Source organism: Squalius cephalus (genome assembly GCF_949319135.1).
Source record: "Squalius cephalus genome assembly, chromosome: 2".
NCBI lineage: Eukaryota > Metazoa > Chordata > Actinopteri > Cypriniformes > Leuciscidae > Squalius > Squalius cephalus.
Window position 1 is genome coordinate 21574367 of NC_137123.1, and position 20532 is coordinate 21594898.

The 20532-nt window shown below is 37.3% G+C and overlaps 1 protein-coding gene across 7 annotated transcripts in view; it reads right to left on the reverse strand.

The window, feature by feature from the left end:
- The window catches only part of sh3pxd2aa (SH3 and PX domains 2Aa), a 103756-nt gene that overhangs the window by 48635 nt on the left and 34589 nt on the right, over positions 1-20532 (reverse strand). For all 7 annotated transcript variants that reach the window (XM_079864640.1, XM_079864637.1, XM_079864636.1 and 4 more), the window contains exons 3-5: positions 18910-18985; positions 17379-17455; positions 14765-14856 (exon numbers count right to left, since the gene is read on the reverse strand). In XM_079864640.1, coding sequence (XP_079720766.1) covers positions 14765-14856; positions 17379-17455; positions 18910-18985 — 245 coding nt within the window. The remainder of the gene's footprint in view (positions 1-14764; positions 14857-17378; positions 17456-18909; positions 18986-20532) is intronic.

Sequence of the window (20532 nt, forward strand, 5' to 3'; positions counted from 1 at the left end):
AGGAAGGAAGGAAGGAAGGAAACTGGACCGTGTGTTACTACAAACAGATCAAACATTTACTGAAACAAAACCTTCAATGAAGGAAGGAAGGAAGGAAGGAAGGAAGGAAGGAAGGAAGGAAGGAAGGAAGGAAGGAAGGAAGGAAGGAAGGAAGGAAGGAAGGAAACTGGACCGTGTGTTACAACAAGACACTTTTGAACTACAAACAGATCAAACACTTACTGAAACAAAACCTTCAAGGAAGGAAGAAAGGAAGGAAGGAAGAAAGGAAGAAAGGAAGGAAGGAAGGAAGGAAGGAAGGAAGGAAGGAAGGAAGGAAGGAAGGAAGGAAGGAAGGAAGGAAGGAAGGAAGGAAGGAAGGAAGGAAGGAAGGAAGGAAGGAAACTGGACCGTGTGTTACAACAAGACACTTTTGAACTACAAACAGATCAAACATTTACTGAAACAAAACCTTCAAGGAAGGAAGGAAGGAAGGAAGGAAGGAAGGAAGGAAGGAAGGAAGGAAGGAAGGAAGGAAGGAAGCTGGACCGTGTGTTACAACAAGACACTTTTGAACTACAAGCAGATCAAACACTTACTGAAACAAAACCTTCAAGGAAGGAAGGAAGGAAGGAAGGAAGGAAGAGAGGGAGGGAGGGAGAAAGAAAGAAAGTTATGCTGCTTAATATTCTTGTGTAACCGTAATAAACTGTCTTTACTGAATTTACTGTCACTTTTGCTCAATTTAATGCATCCTTTCAAAAAAAAAAAAAAAAAAAAAAAGAACAAAAAAAAAGGTATTCATCACTTAAAAAAATGTATTGACCCCAATCTTTTGAACGGTAGTGCATGTTGCTATGCAGTTGCCAGGGTGTTGCTATGCGACTGGTAAGGTTTTCGAGTGTTTTTAGTGTATTGCAGCTAGAGTGTTTTGGGTCATTGTTATGCCATTGATAGGTGGTTGAAAGATGGCCCAAAAGAAACCAATCCTGAGTTACTATGATATTCTCGTTCTTTGTTACAGCTTGGGTCCCTCCTTTAATGCAAGTGTCAAAGGACACAACAACACACACACACACACACACACACACGAGCAGAAAATACCAATAAATGACAAGCAGTGTTTCATAACTAGAGCCTCTGGTTTCTGTTATTATTCTGTTTCTGCATCAGTGTGGACGGGAAACTGGACCATGAGTTACAACACAAGACTTTTGAGCTACAAACAGATCCAACATTTAATAAAAACAAATCCTTCATGATGCATGTTTACACAGAGCACAGAAGCACAAAACAGAGGTCCTCCCTCACACTCCAGATCTGCAGAGATGGAACTTCACATTGTTTCCTCAAAGGTTTAATGATGTTTAGATCTGATGATTGGAGACGACTTGAAAGGTGTCTGATATCTGCTGTTCATGAAACCATTCTGCATTTGTTTGGGAGATGGAAAAACATTGAGGGAACAGTGTTTGTCCACCTGGTCTCACAAACTGACTGATGTTTGTTGGCCGTTACACGACCATGCCGAGCAATAGGCTAACGGTTCCTAACAGTAAACCCATCCGGTTTTAAGAATTAGGCTGAAAGATGACTCAACGGAGTGCAGTATTTTTTCCATCGCTCGAGGGGGGCTGTAACGGTTTTGGAACCATTTCGCCATGTTTATGATGTTGTTCTGCCAGTTTCAGCATTGACTTCCATTGTTTCCATAATGGGAAACGGTTTGGTTAGGGTTATTTTCATTTTTGGGTGGACTATCCCTTTAAGAGCTACCGCATGTTCTTGTGGTCTTAACAGCCTATCAGGATTGTCATGATGTCATTTTCCTTCCACATTCGACATCAATTTGCTCCATGAACGTTCCCCGGCCTTAAAGGAAGCGCCTCATGAAACAGGCCTTTAACTTTGAACTAAATCACAATTATTTTTGGCTATCCTCTGTACTTACTCTCTGTGTGTCTCATTGTCTGTCTCTTTCCTTGACTGATCATCTTATCAGATCCTTCAGCAACACCACTTTAGATAATGAACTAGTTTTATCCTGCATTAACCCCCTGAGGAGCCACACAATAATCTGTCACTGTGACCAGTGACCACCTGGGTCTGCACCTAAACCAACCAATCATGACAGGCTCGCCACTGAATGAGTCTTTCACTTCATACTAAATCCCTTAAAGGGATAGTCCACCCAAAAATTCTGTCATTATTTACTCACCCACAAGTTGCTCCAAACCTGTATGACTTTCTTTCTTTTGTGGAACATAAAAGAAGATATTTTGATGGTATGTTGGTAACCAAACCGTCTCCCATAATGGATACAGTGGAAGTCAATTCCGAAACTGGCAGAACAACATCATAAACATGGCAAAATGGTTCCAAAACCGTTACAGCCCCCCTCGAGCGATGGGAAAAAATACTGCAATCTGTTGAGTCATCTTTCAGCCTAATTCCTAAGTTCTTTCTTCTGTTGAACATAACGGAAGATATTTTGAAGAATGTTTATAATCAAAAGGTTACTGGTCCCCATTGACTTCCATTCCAAAATATCTTCTTTTGTGTTCAGCAGAAGAAAGAAATTCATACAGGTTTAGAACAACTTGACAATGGGTAAATTATGGAATTTTCATATTTGGGTGAACTAAGCCTTTTAAACTTTGATGATGACATGCCCACACATATTTTAATCTATTGCATATGTCTTTCGTATATTAAATTTACACTTTAAATGTCACAGGAGTACATTAAAAATCACATACAATTTATATACACTTGTTCAAAGGTTTAGTGTCAGTAAGATTTTATTTTTATTATTTTTGAAAGAAATGTATACTAGTTTGATTTAGCAAGGATGCATTAAATTGATCGAAAGTGAGAGTATCAACATTTACAGTGTGACAAACGTCTTCTATTTCAAATAAATACTGTTCTTTTGAACTTTCTATTTATCAAAGAATTCTGAACCAATCCTGTTTAAACAAAAATATTACAACTGTTCAACATTGAATAAACTGAAACTGTATTTGGACACTTTGTGGTTGTCAAATATTAGTGAAAAGTAAAATAAAATCCATTATATATATATATATATATATATATATATATATATATATATATATATATATATATATATATATATATATATATATGTATGTATATACACTCACCTAAAGGATTATTAGGAACACCATACTAATACTGTGTTTGACCCCCTTTCACCTTCAGAACTGCCTTAATTCTACGTGGCATTGATTCAACAAGGTGCTGAAAGCATTCTTTAGAAATGTTGGCCCATATTGATAGGATAGCATCTTGCAGTTGAGGGAGATTTGTGGGATGCACATCCAGGGCACGAAGCTCCCGTTCCACCACATCCCAAAGATGCTCTATTGGGTTGAGATCTGGTGACTGTGGGGGCCATTTTAGTACAGTGAACTCATTGTCATGTTCAAGAAACCAATTTGAAATGATTCGAGCTTTGTGACATGGTGCATTATCCTGCTGGAAGTAGCCATCAGAGGATGGGTACATGGTGGTCATAAAGGGATGGACATGGTCAGAAACAATGCTCAGGTAGGCCGTGGCATTTAAACGGTGCCCAATTGGCACTAAGGGGCCTAAAGTGTGCCAAGAAAACATCCCCCACACCATTACACCACCACCACCACCAGCCTGCACAGTGGTAACAAGGCATGATGGATCCATGTTCTCATTCTGTTTACGCCAAATTCTGACTCTACCATCTGAATGTCTCAACAGAAATCGAGACTCATCAGACCGGTGGGGTCTTCTGCTGTTGTAGCCCATCCGCCTCAAGGTTGTGCGTGTTGTGGCTTCACAAATGCTTTGCTGCATACCTCGGTTGTAACGAGTGGTTATTTCAGTCAAAGTTGCTCTTCTATCAGCTTGAATCAGTCGGCCCATTCTCCTCTGACCTCTAGCATCAACAAGGCATTTTCGCCTACAGGACTGCCGCATACTGGATGTTTTTCCCTTTTCACACCATTCTTTGTAAACCCTAGAAATGGTTGTGCGTGAAAATCCCAGTAACTGAGCAGATTGTGAAATACTCAGACCGGCCCGTCTGGCACCAACAACCATGCCACGCTCAAAATTGCTTAAATCACCTTTCTTTCCCATTCTGACATTCAGTTTGGAGTTCAGGAGATTGTCTTGACCAGGACCACACCCCTAAATGCATTGTAGCAACTGCCATGTGATTGGTTGATTAGATAATTGCATTAATGAGAAATTGAACAGGTGTTCCTAATAATCCTTTAGGTGAGTGTATATATAAATTGAAAACATGGAAATACACTGAAACTATAGATTCTGAAGGATTTTCACCTGTGTTGTGTTGAGTGTATTTATTTCCAGAACTGCGATCAGATGTCACTTGTTTCTCTAAGGGGTTTAAGTCAGATCCCCCAACCCCCCACCCACCCCCATTTAATTACGCAGAAAGACTATAGGATAACCAGGTCAGGATTTACAGCACTCCATGTGGGAATACACAGTCTACCAGCAACCATCCATCATACCAGCTAATAAAAAACGTTCCCCTGTACACAGCCGGCAAACAGAGAGAGAGTGACTGCTCAATATCAGATGGTCTAAAATAGCAAATGTGTGTGTTGTGGTGGAAACGCTGCTCTGATCACTGCCATCTGTCTCAGATCATCTGATGTAAGTGTAAGGCTTGGACTAATGGACAGACAGAGAGATACTGGGATTTTGAATGGCAATGTAATTTTAAAGCTATATTTTTTGTCTTTAAAATCTCCAGGACCATTTATCATAGATCTATTGTGTAATACAGTAGGTTCCATGACATCTCAGTTTTGATTGTACCGGACAGCAGCTTTTGTGTGACACTCTATTTTAAACTTAATGGTAAAACGCATTCCAGTGCGCTCTGAACGCATGCTGCAGTGTGAAGAAGATCTCCTGGGATTCAGTCGCTTGTCTATGAGCTATGCATATGTAAAGAATTCTGTCCGAGTGGAAAAAATGTGTCTGACAGAAAAAGCAACCAGCCATAGTGCATTTAAATTGTGTGTGTGTGTGTGTGTGTGTGTGTGTGTGTGTCAGAGAGAAACTAACACACAGCAGAAGACTGTCAGTTTGGTCTATAAACCAAGCTACTGATGCATATATAACTAATATTAATTCTTACATTGCAATTAAAATTTAACGCTGTACATGTACAACATCAACACAGAAATGGGTAATTTCTTTCAGCATGCAATGTCAAAAATTAACATTCAAGAAGTACCAAAATGCAAATGAACACTTGTATTATTGAGTAAATAAGACATAATTACTGGTTCCTAAAAATACCTTTAAAAAAAAGAAGTAAAAAACGATTTTAAAATAATTGATAAGAATAATAGACTGAATCCAGCAGATGTTTTCAGAGTGACAGTGACCTCTAGTGTTCATAACAGTTACACTCCACGGCCAATTTAATTATTTATATGCTCACATTTAACATAATAAACTAAGTATACTTTCTATATAATGCAGTATTTTTCTACACTAATACTTTAATTTACACTGCATTTCTGGTAAACTAAAAATGGCTGGAAAATAATTACATAACATTTGAATGTACAGAAAAATAAAAAATATATTTGTTATATATATATATATATATATATATATATATATATATATATATATATATATATATATATATATATACATTTTATTTGTTTTATATAAACAAATACAAGAATTTGTATTTGATAATATCCAAATTGGATTGTACTTATCCAATTTGTATTGGATAAGTTTTATCCAAATACAAGAATATGTATTTGGACAATTTGTGCTTATTAAATGTTAGTGTAACGAACAAAAATTTGTTTCTCTAAGGGGTCAGATCCAGTCAGAATTTTGGTAAAATGAAAACATCCAGAAAATAAATGCATACCATTTGTGTATACAGAAATACTCTGGTTTAAAGAATTAAATCGGAATAAAAACAGAATAGTGATAAAAGTGATCCATAATTAACATGAAATGTTCAATGAAATCCATCATTAGACCAAATGAACAAATAATGGCATTGGGGTTTAGGCTGCAGTTCGCATGTCTTCCAGCAGATGGCTCTAACAGCGTACCTCCACGAGATATCTACAGTATATCAATCTTAAATTGAATAACTGAAGTCAATATCTTATTCTGTGGCACTTTAATATATATATGAGGATATAATTTTTTCCTAGGATTTTTTCTTTTTTTGTGATAACTATTATGTTATCTAACACAAAAGTAGTTACTGCAGTCCTGACACTACACAAATAGTATAAGTATAAAATGTACGTTTTCCCTCAAATTTAGGCTATATCTGGAACACAAAATGTCTGACTCACACTCCCATAATTCACATAGCAGTGGAAACTATGAATCAGTCATGGCTTATTCTGAGTTTTCAAAGAGCATCTTTGTCTTTCTTCATCAGATGGTAGAGTGCTTTCCCTCCAGCTGTGTTAATGGAGGAGTTTCTTTGTCGACAGTGCCCTGCATTGTCCCTGAGAACAGCCATGCAGCACACACACACTACAAGTCTTAATGGCACAAACTGTGGTAGTTAGAAAACAAACACACTGAACAAAACAAAGGGCAAGCTGTGAACACGCTGGTGTTGTGACCTAAGCGAGAAGGCCTGAAAAACAGACACTGAGGTTGTGTTATCTCTTCTCCATACGTGAGTAACATCAGCTGTTTCCATCCACCTATTTTGTGCGCATTTTCATCCACATAAAAAAAAAAAACCGATGGAAACGCCAAAATACGCATAAATTCTAAAGATTACGCTAAAAATCTTATGCGCTCAGTTGAGTCGGATATACTTTTTGTTTGGTAAGAAAACATGAGCATAAACTACGATGGAAACACATTTACCGAATAAATTCCTCCATCAAAAAAAGACATGTGACTTTGCGATGGGACAGCATAACTGGACTAACCAGATATATACGAAATTATTATATACATTGGCTTCTCCTTCTGCAGCAACTTCCATTTTTCTTGGTGATATTTGGTGCCAGTTTATCAGGAAGTGACGATTTTGTTCTCTTTGGCTCACTGGATGGAAACGGTGCTTTATTCGCACATTTTTTATGCGATATTCTAATTTTGCGCATAAGTTAAATTCGCAACTTAACGAATCTGCTCATCTGCTGCTGGCGACTAACGGCGACAACTCGTTCTTCCTTGTCATTCGCTCGTCATCTTCGCTGTATTTTTCATGAAGCATTATTTTGCTTCGCTTAAGCTATGATAAAGAGACATCCACACTTGTATTTCGTGTTCGTGCACTTTGGGGGTGGAGCAATGAAGGGAGGGGTGTGTTTGTTTGGGTTGATTTTGAATATCAACTGTTTCTCAGAAATCGCTCACTGCACCTTTAAATGGACAAGCGCAAGCACATTTATGTGTTCCAATAAAAAGAAGGTAATATGGCCTTAGAACAACATCTGGGTAAGTATTAATTAAATTGAAAGTACTATAAAGTAATAATTATATTGTGTAACATGGACTTCATTTAACCTTCTTACTTTTTTGTGTAATCATAAGGTAAAAACTGACTATGGCTGATGCTGTTTGTTTAGGTTTAACTGCAGTTTCGTCTTTCTCTTTTGTGTTGTTCTACACTTAACTGAATTGATATCGTCATGTGATATTGTTAGATTGGATGACGTCATCTGAACCTGCAATACCTTGACTTGTAGTGAATTGACGTCATGGTGTGAATATTACTTCAGGTGGGAAATTTGATCATAGATCAGTATTTGCTGAAAGTGGGCAAGCTCTCAAGATCAAGAGTGCTCACACGTGTCAAGTGTGTTTTCCTCAGGGGAATTTATTTCCCGGTGGAAATCTCTCAGTGCATCAATAATTCATATCCATCTAAAAACAGAAACACTAGCAGCACACTTACATGGCACAAACGCATCTCAAATTTCACCTTCACTTCAACTGTCCTCACGACAGACCACATTAAACCAATCCATTATTCCACATCCATTCAATGAACTCCATGACTCCAGATCTCTCCTTAAATGAAAGGCTAGGTAATGTTACGAAATGACCATCTGCTTCAAGCGATAATTTTCTGGCAACATGAGTTTAACAGTTCATAAAGACGAGACAATTTAAAAAGCTAGCTTGATCTGGTCGTTTATTAAAGGAATAGTTCATCCAGAAATTTCAATATTCAATATATAGCACTATAAAATAAGTGGTTCAGTCATTTCGTCATTCGAAGCTATGGTTTCAGAAGATTTAAAATATAGTGCGTTAGCTCATAGGAACAGCATTTATTTAAAATAGAAATAAATATTTTGTAACATTATAAATGTTACAATTTTTAATGATTTTCTTTATGACAACCAAGCCTGTATTGTTCGTGGTCTAGCTTTATTAAACCTCGCTAAAGAGCATTCCATGGTGCATATTCAATAACCATGATATATATTGATATATCTGCATTTGCATCAAATTAAAGTTTGAGTATTGTTTACATTGTGTATAAATTTGAGAAAGCAGACCTCTAGAACCCTTTACATACAGTAATCAAACCATCCCACCATTTGATGCGAAGACAGTGATGTGTTCATGGATCTCAGCCTCAACCTCAGATAAAGACAAAAAGAGGAACTAAACAAGGTTTATAAATTATGACATGGGTGTAAATGTCACTGAATATATCTATTTACTGTCACATATGATCATTTTAATGCATCCTTGCTGAATAATGTGTCGTTGCTGCATAGGCGGAGCGAGTGTAAGGCTGGGGAAGGCCTCAGAATTTGAATAAAACGTATGTTTTGCTTGCATTGGGTAAGACATATTTAGTTAGGCTTTTTTTTATTCGAACTGGCCGCCATGCCAGATCACACATATGCTTGCCTGTTCGAATTATAGTGGTTTGTGAACGTAACCTTAATAACAAGAGTGTTTATGCTGGGATGTGTAGGTTGTTGATAGGTGACTTAATTATTTCATGACATTCTATTTAAAAATGGTTTAAGGAGGAATCGCATCTAGCCTTCCCCTAGAGTTGGTTCACCCTCCGCCTATGCTTTGCTGTATTCATTTCTAAAATTCTTACTGACCTCAAACTTTTGAACGGTAGTGTATGTTCTATAAAACTCTCAACCAAGCGTAACAAAGCCTGCAGAAATCTGAATGGCTGCAGACATACATCAGGTTGATGGCATGTGAGCGTGGATTTAAAGGCCCGGTTATACTTCATTTTCCACATTCCGCTCCTCTCAATTGTGCGCGAGCCTTTCAAAGGCCCGGTCCCAAATGGAGCCTTAAGCCCTCGCAATCTTACTCCGAATCCACACTTTCGTGAAATAATGGCACTTTGACTATCAGGTAGAAGTCTGCGGTGGAGCTCGCTTCAGTGCGGGCTCGGCAAAAGTGTGCATCGAGGGCGTATATCGGCCACGAAGGGGGGAGGGGGAAGGGCGGCGGGGGGGGGGGCACTCATGAGTACCCTTCTGAAACCTAGAATAACAAATGGGACACCCTACGATCTTGTTATCAAGTGCACATGAAGTGGGCCATTTGGGACAGGGCCAACGTATACTCCTTTGTGTGGAAAGACACGTTTGGCACGTGCGCGCTACCTAGTGGACATTGTTTTCAAGCGCTAAAGTCGCTCGCACATGCACTGTTGTACGTGCACTGTCTACGCAGACACAAAAATTAGGCATGACGAAAATGCCGAAATGACGAAAGACGAAATGACGTCCCTCCTGATGACGAAAACTACGTCACCCGGATCATCGCGGAATGTGGACTTGTAGACTTAAACCATTCCAAGTGTCTCACACAAGTTAAGAATCTGTGAAATCACACCACTGAAAAAGATCAGCACAGTATCAACTGAATGTATGCTACTGGTAGAGAATACTGTACAGAAAGATACATACACTTGTGTGGCCAAATATATCTATACTGCCAGACACACACATTTAATATGTGTGAGTTACAGTTCAAACCAAAGTCAAACACATGCAGAGACTGATCGCTGATAGGATGCACACTCACAGGCACACTCTCTTAAACGTCAGGGTCCCTGTTTCATTTTGATTTACTAACTGCTGGTCTCCAAGTGATTCAGGCCGTATATGTGAGACTGAGAGACGTACTCATAGGCTGTACTCTCAGCTTGATATGTCATTTTGACATTGTCATTTGGCGGTGGTTGGCTGCATGGATGAGAAAGTAATGACCAGAGTCTTCTGTCTCGTATGGCACAAAACAAGCCAGCTCCAGACAGACCAGTCGATGTCGTAATATTATCCAGCCAGCATATTCTCAGTCTTCCACGACTCCTGAAACCTTCCACTACCCCTGTCATGATGCTGTCTTCATTCCTTCATGCCTCCATTATATGACCAAAATAGCTTAAATTGCAGGGTTTAATGTGATTCAGTAATCCGCTCTTTGTTCTAGCCATTTGTATATCCGCTCATTTTTGACTACCCAGGTGTGTAAAGAAATTAACCTGTTCTAACTTGTAACCATCCACTCGGATCTTGATTTCTCCATATTTGTCATTTCTTTTGTTTTCGTGACAATAATCAACATGTTATGCTCCTTTGAAGCAATTTATACGTGGTGCAATAGTTCCTGTACTAAGATTGTTAACGGTCTTCCCGCCAATCCGGAAACCTCCGAAAAAACTGTGTAGTGCATTTTTCACCCAGCTTAGCCTGATACAAATCCACCAATCACATACAGCTCACTGTAGGACACAGTCTGTATACCATACACACAGACACACACACACACACACACACACACATTAACAAGCGCCATAACAAATCCACCTGCAGAGGTGAGTGACATCAGACTGTTTAGCTATTAGCAGCAATGTGTCTGTCCTAATGGAGCTCTGACAATTAACACTTGGATATTTGAATAACACATCACAGCATCATGAGAGTCAAGACAGTCAGTTTCCAAACAACAGGTGCTTACACCACTAAAACGGATAAAGAGGAACAGCCTCAAAACTGATGACAGGAACAGACGCCATTTAAAGCTCTGTTGAAATGAACAGACTAGTGCGGCAACAAATAGAACTTTAATATGGATTATGAGTCAATAAATCAACAAAAAATCCACAGAATAAAAAAATCCAAATTTAAAAATCTCACTTTTTTTTCTCTCCATGTAATTGTAAGTTTATATCACTCAATTCTGACTTTTTTCCTCAGAACTGTAAGATATAAAATTGCAATTACCTTTTTTATTTGTTATTCCGTGGCGGAAACAAGCTTTTATAAATGAATACTTTACTTCAGGAAAGACACATTCATTTGATCAAAAGTGACAGTAAAGATATTTATAATGCAATGAATTTTTTTTTTTTTTAAATAAATGATAAATAATCAAAATATCATGAAAAAACTGCTCAACTGTTTATAACTCTTTCTCCGTCATATGATGCGATTTCATGTTTTCCTTTTTCTTTAGTGTGTTAGTGCAAGTATAAGATCTGCAGAGTTACAAAGCTCAGAGTCTCAAATTCTTTGTAAAAGTTAAGGCTCAGCCATGCCTTCCTAAAACGCTTCGTTCAAACACTCCCCCACAAATCTACGTCAGTGTGTGGGGGCACAGTTTTATAACACCGCCCAAATGTACACACAAAGAAAGAAGGAGTAACTTTTATTCTCGCTGTATTGTTGTTGCGCCGGCGCCACCATGTCATGGAGACGCTGTGTTTTTCGTTGCGAAAGCCAAACTACTTTGTTTGGCCTTCCAAAAGAGGACACAATTAGAAAACAGAGCTTAAGCTTTATTTACAACACTGTTCCAGAACAGTCCAACTAAAAATTTGCGCATTTTTCGGAGGACTGTTTTCAGAGTGCAAGGCCGGTGTTGTGCCAAATGTCAACCCCCTGCCAAATAATTACCCCCTAGTTGAAGTCAGTACCTGATTGCCTAATCCTAACCCCTCCCCCACAACTAATACTAAACCTACCAATCCTAGGGGGGTAATAATTTGGCGGGGGTCGAACACCGGCTGTGCACAAAGCTGATTCTAAAAAGCAATTTCATATTTGCATGTACATTCTGGCGCTTCTGACTCACACAGCCTGTATGTTTTCCTATTTTAAGAATTTGCTCCTGACTATTCAAACGCGATTTTTGAGCAGTATAGAGTAACACTTGCTTGTTGTTTATACGATCACAAATGCAGACACACCCGTAGCGCGGCGCGATGCGTAAAAAGACAGTATAAGTCATTATAATCAGTAGGGCACAAGGACACCTATACCACACACACACACACACACACACACACACGTAAACACAAGCACACACACTCATATTTTACTGTCACGGACTTTGACACAGACGAGCAGCAACATAAAATCAGGAGAGTGTTCAAGGATGCACTGTAGATGACAGACAAAACGAAGTTGTTGTTTTTTATGATTGTAAAGAGTGAGCAGTGTGTGTGTGTGTGTTTGTGTGTGTGTGTGGTTGTGTGTAGCCACTGCAGCATATGATGAATGTGTTTTGAACATGAAAATAGATTGCCTACTTCATATCACTAGGGAGAAATTCACACTGAGGGAAAGAAAAGCAGGGAATTTGAAAGAAGTATGTGACGGACAGCTCCGAGTCCAGAAAAGGAGAAAAGAAAAGAAAAGACACAAGGATGAAAGTAAAATGGTTACAGAAAGTAAAATGTTCTTTTGTTTGTTTTGTCCCACTACTACAGCAAACAAGGCTGCCTATATGAGATTACAAAAACAATCCAACATCGTGACAGACTGACAATGACTTAAACGTGCATTCAAAAAATAATAAATAATAATACTTAATTTAATACTTATTATGTATATGTACACTACCGTTCAAAAGTTTATAGTCAGTAAGATTTTTTATATTTTTGAAAGAAGTCTCATGTTCACCAAGGCTGCATTTATTTGATCAAAAATACAGTAAAAACAGTAATATTGTGAAATATTACAATTTAAAATAACTTTTTCCTATGGATGCTTGATTTCTTCCATGGAATATTTGTTTATATCTTGCACAAAAAAAAAACTTTTTTCCTCAGAATTCTTATCTCATAATTCTGTTTCAATAATAAACTGAAATAAAAACTCGTAATTACCTTTTTTTCCTGTTTTGCAAATAAGCTTCCTTCCATCCTATTATAATATATTTTAGAATATATTTCTCAAGAAATGTCTTTAAAGACACATTTCTTATTTGTATCAATGTTGAAAACTGTTAATTGCTTAAAATATGAAATGCTTAATATTTGATACATTTTTAAAATGATTTTTTGAGTTTTAAATAACAGCAATTATTTGAAATAGATTTTTTTGTAACATTATATGTCACCACTGTCACTTTTGATTACTTTAATATTCATCATTTACTGACCCTCAAGTTGTTCCAAACCTGTATGAGTTTCTTTCTTCGGTTGAACACAAAAGAAGATATTTTGAAGAATGTTGGTAACCAGACAGTTAAAGGTAGCCATTGTCTTCCATAAAAATATACTATGGAAGTCAATGGCTACCGTCAACTTGTACCGTCAAACAGGTTTGGAACAACTTGAGGGTGAGTAAATGATGGGGGGGGGGGGGGGGGGAATCATTTTTGAATGAATTATCCCTTTAAAAAAAATGTACTGACCCCAAACTTTTGAATGCTAGTGTATATAACAAATGAATTATTCCTAACATGGGCTTCTCCTTCTCTATTCATTTTGTAGGTTAATTCATTTGGCTCGAATTTTCATGGGATTCACATGAGCTAATTATGGACCAGCCTAGGGAAAGACGTTCACATACACACTCACAGAGGACCGTGCATATCCACATCAGTGTTAATTAAACAATACCATCGCATCACTGTGATTCAAATGTGTCGGGATGGGGGTAACTTAAAGCTGGAGAATGAAGAAAATCTGCATTTGCACCTCTCCTGAAACCCACACAGATTCTCTTACAATGAAGATGCGACATTCTTGAGAGCCAAATTATGAATTTTTTTTACTGAGCTAATCCAAGAAAAGTATGTAAATACAGCAGGAGGCTTTAAGATTTACACAACACCATGCAGAGTGTGTGGGAGTGTGAGAAATCATGCAAGTCTGCATGTGTGTCATGTGTGTCAGCACATTGAATGTCCAGATGATATAAACAAAATCGTGCATGGAATACTGTATCCCACAGTGCAATTCACACATCTTCCATTTCCAGTGCCATAATAAATAAAATAGTACTATTTTAAAGCCCCCCCCTGTGGTGAAAATCAAGCTTTTAATGTTGTTTAATTGTCTATGTGGTGTTTTAATATGCTTTAAGACAAACCATGTGCAAATTCATAAGTCGACACCATTACTGATTATTTTCTCCTTAAAACTGCAGTGAATCAAAGACAGTCTCAAAAACGCGGTTTGAAATCGCTGGTGTTTCTGACGTCACAAACCTTGTAACCAATCACATCACGAGGGGGGCGGGCTTTAGCATATGTAACATCCAGGCTATTTAAAGGCATGAAGAATTTTTTTAAAGGAAAAACGTTTAAATATGTAATTTTGATGAGTTTTAAGGGATACAATTATTGACTACAGTGGGACTTTAGAAAATAGTATTCAGTATATGGTAGTGCAGTGTGCATTAAACACTACGCCGCACTTTATTTTATTCATATTTGGCTTCATTTAGCTTTCTCTATGTGGGAGAGTGTGCAGACATTGATTTGTGAAGGTCTGTGTGACACTCACTCTACGGGAGGGCTGATATCATCTGGTTTGGTCTCGAAGAAGCGGAGAACTTCCTCGCTCTGCGAAATCTGGGGAGGAAGCCGGACCAGCGCCTGACAAGACAGAAAGAACATGAAACCGGACAATCAAAACATCAAGACAACCACCCAGAAACACAGCAGACTAATTAATCCACAACTAAACCAAATGTTGTTTCCTTTTGAAATCTCCGTAAAGATCGGATGTCTAAGATGACGAAAAGGAAAAATCTTTTTAATTAAGCAAAATAAAACATCACCACAGACAAGGTGTATTCAAGTCTGCATAATGAGTAAATGTAAATGTAATAAACCTCAAGGAGTTTTACTAAAACAATACTAGAAAGAAAGAAAACACTACTTGATTTTAGTTTAAAATACTTTAATGGCATTCTAAAGACGCCATTTTGCTTCAACAAACTGCATAAATGTTTGTCTAACAAATTCACTCTGTGCTCCAACTGCTTTCAAAGCTCTCATACATGATTTGAAAATTAGCGAAAGAACAGAGGAAAATAAAAAGGAAAGAGAGAGAGAGAGACTGACAAAATGCCTCTGAAGAATCCCTGGAGTAAACGCTGTTATTTATTTATCTTTGAAGAACACAATGCAATTAAATGGAGATCTAATTAAAGCTTTGAGGAAATAGCTGGTAAACATCCTACGTTTAAGCCCTTCAAAGACACATCTCTCTCTCTCTATCTCTCTCTCTCTTTCTTTCTCTCTCTCTCTTTCTTTCTCTCTCTCTCTCTCTCTCTCTCTCTCTCTCTCATGGAAGGATGTTGATGGGTTCTACACTGAAAAGACAGAGGAAATCTGGAGGAAGTTAGTTATCAAATTGTCATATAAGCAACTGTCACATAATTAAAGGTTGGTTTAAATAAATGTTAAACTAGGGCTGTCAATTTAGTCCTTTAATTTAGTGTGATTAACATTTTGTATTCAAAATTGAACCAAAATAAAATAAAACTATAGACATGTCCCCTGAACTGTTCATAAAGTTAACTCCATAAGTATATGTACAACCAAAAATGCCACCCTCACCTTTTTTTTTTTTTTTTTGCCACTTAATATTATTCAGTCTTTAGAAACATAAAGTCTTTGAGTTGTCTTTATTTACGGGCATTTCTAATCAAATGTTTACATATGCAGCTAATTAGAAATTTGTTGTATTAATCTTTTACTCGATTGACATTATAAATGAGCATCTGAAGGACACATTTACATTAAGATTAATTCTATGCTCTATTTTTTTTCGAAGTGTATTTTTAATGTCCTTTGTGTGGATATCATGGAGATTGTTGTCACAACAGCAGTCTTTCCAAGACATCCCATAATGCTGCCTATCTCACTATCTCAGCTCAGTTTAACAGCTGCTCTCCACTGTGTGTGTGTGTGTGTGTGTGTGTGTGTGTGTGTGTGTGTGTGTGTGTGTGTGTGTGTGTGTGTGTGTGTGTGTGTGTGTGTGTGTGTGTGTGTGAGTGTGTGTGTGTTTGTTTACATCCACTGCATGTGTGTGCATGGATTGTTTTAAAAAAAGTGGGCTCTATTCCATCAGGAAGGAGGTGGAAGGAAAGGAAAAGAGACAAGACACTTGAAGGGAAAAGATAAAGAGAGGGAGAAATATAGAGGAGGAAGAAACAAGTCGTTAAAATCCCACAAACTAATCTTAAGGGTGTTATTCAGTAACCTATAGCTGTTGCAAAGCAAACATGACAGCGGACACGAATAAGTGCAAGTGTCTGTTTGGTGTAATAGCATTATCATATTTCAACAAGATGGCAGATATTCTCTGATAATGAGGCAAATTCACTCTCAAAACCTGACATGGTGAACATGCATAAAATGCAGCACCGTTGCTAAGGGTGAAATTTGTGGTTTGCTGGGATCTGACAACACTATTTAAGGCTTGAAACCCACTAGAGGAAGTCGAAACAAAAGGCCAATGGGTCTTGAAGGTTGTAAATAGTTTCAATACAATATTTTTTATGAAATGTTAGATGTAATTTCTTAAACAAGTTGGTCAGTGTATGCATATTAGAAAGCCATTCTAACTGCTTTTAAAAGAAAATTAAAAGAGCCTAATTACAAAAGTTGACCCCACTAAAATACATCGTATGCCATTAATAATGTTTTTTTTTATATATAAATATGTATTATTATTTTTTAGAATTAATGTTTCTTTAGCTGTTAAATAAAAAGTACTTATCCTTTTTGAATGGATTTTAAATTATTTATTTTAGGCAATTCTTCTTTGAACAGCAGGAATGTAGTCCAAAGAATATCAGTACAGAACATAAAGGGGCTTAATATTGAACCCTGAGGAACGCCAATGCCATAGCCACACTCTTAATGATGTTCTTAACATCATGTGCTGAACACACACACACGTATGCGTGTGAGCAACACTTCCCCATGACAACATGTGACACACACAGTGTTTGTCAAAGGAAAAGTCTTACAAAGAACCTTTCACAGTTTAATGGTTTTCTACATAAAGTAATACAGCTTACACATATTTGATAAGAAAATAAATGAGGACAAAACACAAAGGCACAGACAAAGAGGAAGGAAGGAAGGAAAAAAAAGCAACTTACTCTGCAATAGTCGTCAATAAAGCGTAGTCTTTTCATGGCCACGTCTCTCACATGACTTCGTCGGAATAGGATTTTTCCTTTAAAATAAAAGGTAGAGTCAAATATTTGGTCTACTTCACAAGATCAAGTAAGCATGATGAAAAATAAGCAAATGAGGGCTCAACAATAAGAGATTTTTAAGATTTAAGATCCTAAGATAAAATAAGATTTATTTATTTTTACGGAAAATATGATATAAAAGGATATACACACAAATATGCACTTATATAAATATGCAACTTGACCAAGCCAGTGAAAATATTCATTGTTGAGCCCTGCTCACTGTAAGCAAAGCCCAGAGTATTTTAGAATAACCCATCAGACAGTGTTCAGAAACATGAGGAAACAACTGAAGAGAACCGCCATGTGTTCTTCTTGAGATCTGGAACATCTTAATCAGATTCAGACGTTTGGAGGAGATAAGATCACCACGTAGCACCAAACTCCAGCTGTCATGTTCTCCTGTCTCAAGCTGTTTATTCTCAAGTAAAAACTGAGAGATACTCAGCAACGTGCAGTATGAATTCCTTATGAAACAAACATTTATAAAGCAAATGTATATTCACCTTCATCTGTTCATTCTCATCTTTTATTATCACTGTATGTGCTCCTACTGCCGTAAAAAAAACTGACGTAAAGACTGGATGAATTCAAAGCAGAAGGGTATCTAAAAGTTGCTGTATAAAGTTTTCAAGATATAAACCATTAAATTCAAGGACAATGGACCTCAAATATTGAGGAAAATATCGCAAATATTTAATTATTGAAGTTTATAGAAGGCTTGATATATATCCTAAGGTATAAAATATGAATACGCCTTTTAACAAAGGAAAATCAATACAAAATTATTGCTAGTGGATGGATGTAATCTGTGTATCGATAAAAATCTGATCTGTCCCTCTTTATGTCCCAGTGGAGTCCAATAATCAGACTGGAATTAAACGGAGACAGTGCATTGATTTAATGGTTTGAAACTTGACACCCTAATATTCCCTCACAACGGCTGCAAATGGTTTTATAATCCACTTAATATTATAGTAATCCAACCAATTACATTGCATTCCAGTAAATAATACAATGGAGCCAGTGATCATCTGAGTTTGTGTGTTCATACTGAAGGATGTGAGAACAAACAGAGAGCATCAGAGGGACTGCTGGATGACAATACATTCCCAGGGAATAGAACAGCCGCGTCAGCAACGAAAACGTGTCTCGATCTCTCTGTGTCTCCGTCTCGCTCTCCTCTTTTTCTTCTTATTGATGGCTCTTGTTCTCAGGGAACGGTGCTGCTCATCTCAATGACTCGTGTGCCTGTTTCCAGCATGTGTGTGTGTGTGTGTGTGTGTGTAAGTCAAGAACAGAAGCACGACCCTGTCCCAGCATAACCATGACTTATTGTGGACAGATCTGCTGACACCATGTATTTGCAGGTCTGTGCATTTGTGTGTGTGCAGAGGAGAGGAAGGGGAGGACAAATTCCTCCCAAAATCACCTGGAAGAAAAGGGATAATCCGTTTTTTGGGATCTTTCTGCCCTCCCTCGATTGGGAACTTGTCAAGAATCTGCATCTGTGGGAAGACACAAGAAACAAAACATGTAAATGATAATTATAACAGACACCGTCAGTAATAATAATGCCAGCAATGGTACAAAAGAGCACTATTTAGATGCATAACATTTACAAAAAAAATAATAATATATGAAAAATGCCACATGGAGAATTTTTTTACAATTTAACGAATTAACTGTTGAATCAGAGTTTAGAAACGATTCACTGACAGTCTAAAATGATTCACAAAAATGAAATGCAACATACTACACTCTTAAAAATAAGGGTTTTATTTCCCACAGTGATGCCAAAGATGAACCATTTATGGTTCCTCAAAGAACTTTTAAGTGAACAGTTCTTAAAAGAACCATTTTTGAAGAACATTTGAATAATCTGAAGAACCTTTTTCCACTATAACCTTTAGTGGAATGGAAAGGTTCAATGAATGTTAAACGTTCCTCATGGAACCATCAATGCTGATAAAGAAGCTTTATAGGTAGTAAACAAAGTGTTTTGGACTAATAGGGAAAACGTCCACATTCTCCTTTCTATGCATAATGAAAAATTTCATGATCTCTGTTTAAAATCCTGAGCTTATGTTTCCCGAAAACCCAATCATTTTGTTCGCTTCATTTTCCGTCACTTTCCACATTTTTTGCCTTTTGGGGATATGAAGTACAAACAGCTGCAGATTATTTCTAAGGATCCCACAAACAAATGTAAATCTCAGTTCTAAGAATTGAAAACAACTACTGGAAACCATCAACAGAAGCTGGAAGATTCAACATGAGCTACTCCCATGCAAATGTGACCCTGTAAGAGCTCTGCTTGGAAACTCCCGGTGGGCTGAGCTCATTAGAAACATTTACAAGAACTGAGAGATTGAGTAAAGTTTAGAAGTAGCTGTTGTGGGAACCAAATTGCTGACCATTCCAATGAACAAACACATTACGCAAAGATTACGAGGTTAAAGAAACTCTAAATGAAAACAAGAAATAATACTGTCCTTCAACATGAAAAAACAAATACTAATAAATTCAGTGGGGATGCTAGTTTAATTCCAGACTTTTCCTGAGCCCACTTGTTTCCTGCCGATAGAATCTTTGGAGCAGTGTTAATTTTGACTATTACGATGTAATACCTCTTTAAAAAAATTCTTTATAGTCTAGAACTTTTAAAATCTCTTGTTAAAATTCACATGCACAACTGTTCCAAAAGTTAATGGGAGGGTATAGGCAATGTTTTTTCATAAACACTTTGTTATTCTGGTTGAAATTCTCTTCACATCCTGATAGCGATCAATAATAGAAGTGGTCTAAATATTAAAACATTGTGCATCTTCTGTGGAAGTCTCAGGACCAAAATATGTCCGTCCAATCATTGCATTCGGTCCGGCTCAGACTCGGATTTATGGTGATAACAGTTGTGCTGCTTAATATTTTCGTGGATATTGTGAGAGATTTTTTTTTCCCAAGGATTCTTTGATGAATATAGCAAAAGTATTTCCTGCCAATTTTGATCAATTTAAAATGTCCTTGCTGAATAAAAATATTAGTTCCATTAAAT